The sequence below is a fragment of the Sphaeroforma arctica genome (assembly GCF_001186125.1).
Source record: "Sphaeroforma arctica JP610 unplaced genomic scaffold supercont1.199, whole genome shotgun sequence".
Classification (NCBI taxonomy): Eukaryota; class Ichthyosporea; order Ichthyophonida; genus Sphaeroforma; species Sphaeroforma arctica.
In genome coordinates this window covers 1-5,861 of record NW_014040359.1, presented here as the reverse complement: position 1 = coordinate 5,861, position 5,861 = coordinate 1, and the positions used below count along the sequence as shown (strand labels likewise).

General features: G+C 42.1%; 2 protein-coding genes across 2 annotated transcripts; one reads left to right on the top strand and one right to left on the bottom strand.

The window, feature by feature from the left end:
* Positions 1-262: 262 nt before the first annotated feature.
* On the top strand, positions 263-3,140 carry SARC_03758 (hypothetical protein; the record flags this gene model as incomplete). Its single annotated transcript, XM_014302424.1, has 8 exons — positions 263-319; positions 487-603; positions 782-859; positions 1,017-1,340; positions 1,496-1,653; positions 1,815-2,004; positions 2,350-2,415; positions 2,791-3,140. The coding sequence occupies 8 exons, from the start codon at positions 263-265 to the stop codon at positions 2,992-2,994; spliced, it is 1,194 nt and encodes a 397-aa protein (XP_014157899.1). The 3' UTR covers positions 2,995-3,140.
* An 878-nt stretch (positions 3,141-4,018) lies between these two features.
* SARC_03757 (hypothetical protein) lies at positions 4,019-5,759 on the bottom strand. The gene is made up of 5 exons (XM_014302423.1): positions 5,539-5,759; positions 5,200-5,346; positions 4,711-4,920; positions 4,390-4,454; positions 4,019-4,191 (listed from the first exon to the last, which is right to left on the bottom strand). The coding sequence occupies exons 1-5, from the start codon at positions 5,680-5,682 to the stop codon at positions 4,161-4,163; spliced, it is 597 nt and encodes a 198-aa protein (XP_014157898.1). The 5' UTR covers positions 5,683-5,759; the 3' UTR covers positions 4,019-4,160.
* Positions 5,760-5,861: the final 102 nt, after the last annotated feature.

The following is a 5,861-nucleotide window of genomic DNA, read 5'->3' as shown; positions in this document are numbered from 1 at the left end:
TATATATTGTGTGTGTGTGTGTGTGTGTGTATGTGTGTCATGGCGGGAGTTTCGATATTTAAGAAATCGTATAGATCTGGTAGCTGTGAACTTTTCACAATTGGGCAGGACAGTAACTGTTCATATTGGTGCGCACGGTATTTGGTCGGCATCGCTAAACTCTATGTATTGATCATGTTATTACTTCATATCAATATGATTATAGCGCTGATTACCTTCCTGTAAATTTATATTGTACAGTCAATTGGAAATTACACAAAGAATGACGAATGCTGAAACTGAGAGCGTTCAGGATAGCGTGTATGTCGATACCGAGGGCGTTCGATATGAATATGACTACGATATACAAGCCTGGCTGAATACAAGTGTATGCAATTAGTCTTTTCTTGCGCAGCTTCTGAATCCTGTATTTCTAAGGGCTGGATGCATACTGTAGTCATCAGTAGTCGATATCATTTCTCAAACCAACTTCATCACTTATTTCAGACTGGTGATTACAGCTATGTGGCTCAGGAAAGTGAAGCACCGGCTGAGCACGTCTATACGGATGCCGATGGTGTCCAATACATCTGGGACTATGAGAAACAAATATGGTTGCCTCAGGTATTGAATCTGTGTGCCTGTACTAGATTGCTATTCAAGAGTGGTGTCTCGCGGTGTCGAATTTGTATCAATTATTTCGGCAGTGATTTCCCCACATATAGTTTTTGCTACACCTCGCTTTCAATCTGATCATAAATTTTACCATTCGCTTCTCGACTTCCTCTACCTTATATAACAGGTCGATGACGATCTCATAGCGCAGTTTCAGAACAGCTATGGCCCTCCTGTCGTGGAAGAGCCAGACAAATCTGTAGCTGTATGTATTTGAATATCGATGGTTTTATACCGAATATTGTAATGAGCGAGCAATTACGTGTGTTGAACGCAATCGTATTTATAATTGGTCTTGTCAGTATCGGGCGATAAGTGCCGCCTTTTCAGGCCAACTCTTCATGTTCTGCTCCCTTATAAAGCCTACAACCCAGATTGGCCATAAACGACAGCTGGGCGACAATGGCGATACGGCTGCGCCACCAAGCCAAAAACCAAAGTTAGACAGTCAGCAGAAACCTGAGGACAAACCAGCACATGATTCTAAGTACTTAGAGACGCCAAAGGAGAAGAACCCTAATGTATACATCTCCGGATTACCGATTGATATAACGAGCGAAGAGCTGTTAGCTTTCATGAGCAAATGCGGAATTATAAAACTAGACGATGAGGGCAAGCCGAGAATCAAAATATATAAGGATGCGCAAGGGAATCCCAAAGGCGATGGCTTGTGTACTTATCTAAAGGTGAATCTATAATTATGTGCCATTCTATAGCTTGCTCTGTATCAGATATCTTTTTCGTGAATCGTCTTCTGTGTACAATGTATGGTACTTCAGTTAAACCTTTCCGACTACTTGATATATCTTCTTACAACTCTCCTTGCCGTTTGTTCACTCAGGTGGAGTCTGTGGACCTTGCGCTAGACATGCTAAATAAGGCACAAATCAAACCAGGTGTGCCACTCACCATGCAACGAGCGAAATTTGAGAAGAAGGGTGACAAATTCGTCGACAAGAAGAAGAAGAAAAACACAAAGAAAAAACCGCAGCAGGCAAAGTAAGTCGGTATACAGTTTGCAGCCACTCTAGTGTATCAGAGTTTAAATTCAATTGTGTGCCAGATATAGTAATCCAGTATAGAATATCGTCGCCTACCAGACACAAGACCTGTCGTCAAAGCCTCAAAAGTGAATACATTTCGATTCTTTTGGTGCCCAGGGGTCTATCATGGGAAGAACAAGGGTCGAGCAATCAGGTCAACAAGAAGGCGGCTGCCGTAGTGATCCTCAAGCATATGTTTGACCCGAACGAGTTCGACGATGATCCCGTGGCTATTACGGATATATCTGAGGACGTGCGAAATGAATGCACGCAATGTGGAGAAGTTCGGAAAGTCATTGTTTTCGATGTAAGTGAATGATTTTTTCGGTTGATTCCGTTTTCCTATATGGCATGACATTGAAGGTGTTATCGCTGTGATGACTTGCACGGATGTAAATAATCAAAATGTTACATGCGCATGGAGTCAATTACCGACAGATAAACACATCGGCAGTTTTATAAATCCTGTGACCTTCACCATTCTTGCTGAGATTTACGATTCACACTTTTTATGGCGACAATTGCTATCTACATCCCTCTACTTAAGCGTGTGCCTATACTCCCCAAGGTCTTACGTGTACGGCGAAAGCTGAACTGTTGATTCCATGTGCGGTTATGCTTATGCTCTCACCTTGTCTTTCAATCGCAACAGCGTCATACAGATGGGGTCGTGTCAGTTCGATTTGGTGGGCGAGAATCGGCTGAGAAGTGTATTAAGGTATTTGTTAGGAGATTATGCTTAGAACAGGGTTGAACATAGTTTAATTGTCGTAATCATGCAATTGTCAACTTGTCTACCTTGCCAATCGATTTCACTTGTAGGCGCATATGTTGCTAGTTCCCATCTCGACAAATTCCGAGAAACTTCAAATGGTGTGCGGTGGACATAAATGTTTTCCATTAACGACTGCAGTGAGAACCATTTTAAGGACTACGCGCGTATACAAACTTGCAGACGAGACATCGGAACTATTGTAAATATTTGTCTAAATCATAGATTCCACGATTTTGTAGCCAATCTCTGTTAGAAACGTACCAATATATGCGAGTATTTCACTGACTCGTCATGTCACATTTTGCTCGTATCCACCAGCTGATGCATGGACGCTGGTTTGGGGGTAAGAGAATTCTTGCCGAGCATTGGGATGGCAAGACTGATTATAAAGTAGAAGAAAATGAGCACGAAAAGGTGCAACGATTAAAACAGTGGGACACGTACCTAGAGGGTGCCAAGAGTGGAGTAGCCTCGACAGAGCCCGCGCCGTCTAGCAGTACTGGATCAATTGATAGTACATGAGCTCCATGGAATCGGCCGCTAACTGTTTCCTCCAAGCTACACTGAAATACAAATCACTTTGCAGTTGTAAAGCCTCGTACAGAAGGCGTTGCATCAACCGAAAATGTACGCAAGACATGGTACGAAATTGCAAAAAAAAAAAAATTGTTTTACTGCCACCTTCCAGTCCACTGTGGTATATTATATGAGTGTGTAGAGGCATATCAGTCTACGTAGAGATTTCAATTGACTGTATGTTTAATACGGAACGAGTAGAAGTGTGTTTGGGCATATATTACGGAGTCAATGCAGAACGCCTGAAAATTAAACATGTAGCGTATGTGAAGTAGCACAGATTTGATCAAAAGCAATGCTCAAGACGACGGGGGCGACAAGTGCATAATTTGCAGTGTGTGCCCTATGGAAGAACAGATGACATTGTCGCGGTTGGTTAATTGTACGCCCATGATCAGCAAATGGTAGCCCTGATGTCGTCAACTATTGCAGTAATTTGATGTGATCCGTTGGAAATAGCGCACAAATCACATGAACTTTTGATACATGGCGCGATGAGTTGATACTTCTGAGATATTTTTTTGAACCAGCTCAGGCCCTTCTAGGAAGCCCGAGGCTCGCCCTTTTGGTATTCAGACCAAGCAGTGTGTTGTGTCAATACAATCACATCACTGTTGAAACGTTTGATATCTTTCAGTGTTGTGTATACGGATAAATGCATTCCAATAAAATAAACATTCAGTTAAACCCCTCCTCAACAGATAGCTGTTTAGTTTAGTGATATCGCAATGGTTGATCCATTCATGTTTGCGTGGAGGTAACATCTTGAAACCAAATAGCAAGTGACCTCACATCGGCCACAGTGCACCCCGATTGCCAAGTGATATAATTACTATGAGTTTCTGGGTTACTGTCTCTTGCAAATGTGCTTTTGATCCTTGTATAACGCCTGGGAGCCCCGAAAAGATATCTGGCATGTTTTACGATGTTAAACTGAAACAAACTAAAGCCTTTAGCTCTGTGCTAACGGTATCTCTGTCAAGCGTTCCAACGATTTTATTTATTATCACCGAGTTGTGAAGAGGAACTGAGGAACTAAGGGTGTAGTTGTGATCCATGACGGCGCTATGGTTGAACACAGGTGACTCAAACGCCCATGTCCCACATCGAGTTTAATTCATCGCACCGAACACGGGGTTATGTCTGCGAATTGTAAGATATGTTGTAATTTAAGTTTTCTTTCGTAGATTGTATATAGCAACTTGAAGAAAAGAAAAAGCTGTGAAAGTCGGTCAAGAGTGCAAACAATTCAGGATAAAAACACCCGTCACAAATGATAATCTGCAAAGGAAACAGCTGCGTACAACTAATCACTACCGGGCAGATGAGTTGCTTACATACCTGGCGATTGATGGTCCATACTCTTCGTAATCCGCCTTAGAATGGCACACGGAGTAGAATTCAGGCTGTTGTGTTTCAAGAAATGTAGGAGGCGATTGATGAAACATTGAAAAAGGGCTATTCAAGGACAATTCATCGACCACTGCGAATCGACATTCCTATGCGATAAAATGATGCGAAACCATTGCAGTCGCATCGGATATCATCGATAGTGATTTACAAACATAGGGCAACATGTAGAAGAAATGCGGAAGTGCACATGGGAAATAGAGTGCAATGATGAAATCATCCGCTCAAAGTAGTAATTCATGACTAACTTACCGTGGAAGCCAGCATACTGCCTCCGAACCAGACAGCGTAGCGCTGCATTTTGTGCGAAATAACATTAACATCCATCGGCGTCGGCTGAATGCGGCCCTGGCTCAATTTCGCACTCTCTTCTTGTCGATTGGTAACGATCTTCTTGACATCGCGTTGCAATCGCCGACCAAAGTCTTTGAACATGGTTGTTCCTCCGGAAAGCACGATGTTCTGACAGTGAATTGTACGGTAAAAGCAAGGGCCGATGAGACTTGTGACCACCAACGTAGAAACTTGTGGACACAGCATCAGTACTAATCAATACCACTATCAGCGTGCACTATTGCGTGAAATCAATATACTTGGCGGGAAGATCACAAGGAGTACAACGTCACTAGTGACAGATAATTCATCAGACTAACAGTATTAAATAAAATCTATGGTACATAATATAGAACTTGTAGAGGTTACTTTTTCTCAAGCATATCAGAAACAATTATTTGAAATTACCTTGTACAGCCCCCTTCGAACATCGATGGGACATTGTTGAATGACAGCATCGGTCACATCAGAAATTGAGTCTGTGAAATCAGGATTAGAAAACTCGGGACTGAAGAATATCTCGGGGCCCATGAATCGTTCATATCCAACGTCAACCTGTTGTGTTCAGAAATATCTGGCGAGATTAAGCACTAGATAGCGAACAAGAACAAAACAAACCCGTAGGGCTTCTTAAGATCTATGGAATATTGATACAGTAAGATAATGGTTTGCCAACTCTAACATGCTAACTCGCATAGAACCAGAGGAATGCTTTTGTCTCTCCCTTTAACGAACCGATACACATACCACAATTTCCTTCTTATTCACAGAGTGATTGAAAGTGTGTTGCTTGATCCATCGCTCGGGATCCGCATCATATTTCTTGAATTCCTTGGCAATGTCTGGGCATACATAACTGTAGGATTCTTTGATGCGTTTAGCTTCCTCCATTGAGTCTTCTGGAGGTATTTGAGGCTCTCGATCACGCAGTAGCTGCTGTACAAACTGTGTGATATCCCGACCTGCAAACCATTAAAATGAAAGAAGCCCAATCATTGAAAAATTATAGCTTTACGATCATATACTCTTCAAGTCTATTAACATTAGCAGGGGATTTGTGGCATACATTT

What these genes read in the sequence shown, in the direction of transcription:
- SARC_03757 (XM_014302423.1), bottom strand. Translation starts at nt 5,682, where the DNA reads ATGGAGGAAGCTAAACGCATCAAAGAATCCTACAGTTATGTATGCCCA. An exon ending in TGAATAAGAAGGAAATTGTG is followed by an intron (nt 5,347 to 5,538) that starts GTATGTGTATCG and finishes TGAACACAACAG; the next exon opens with GTTGACGTTGGATATGAACG. An exon ending in GCAGTATGCTGGCTTCCACG is followed by an intron (nt 4,455 to 4,710) that starts GTAAGTTAGTCA and finishes GAAACACAACAG; the next exon opens with CCTGAATTCTACTCCGTGTG.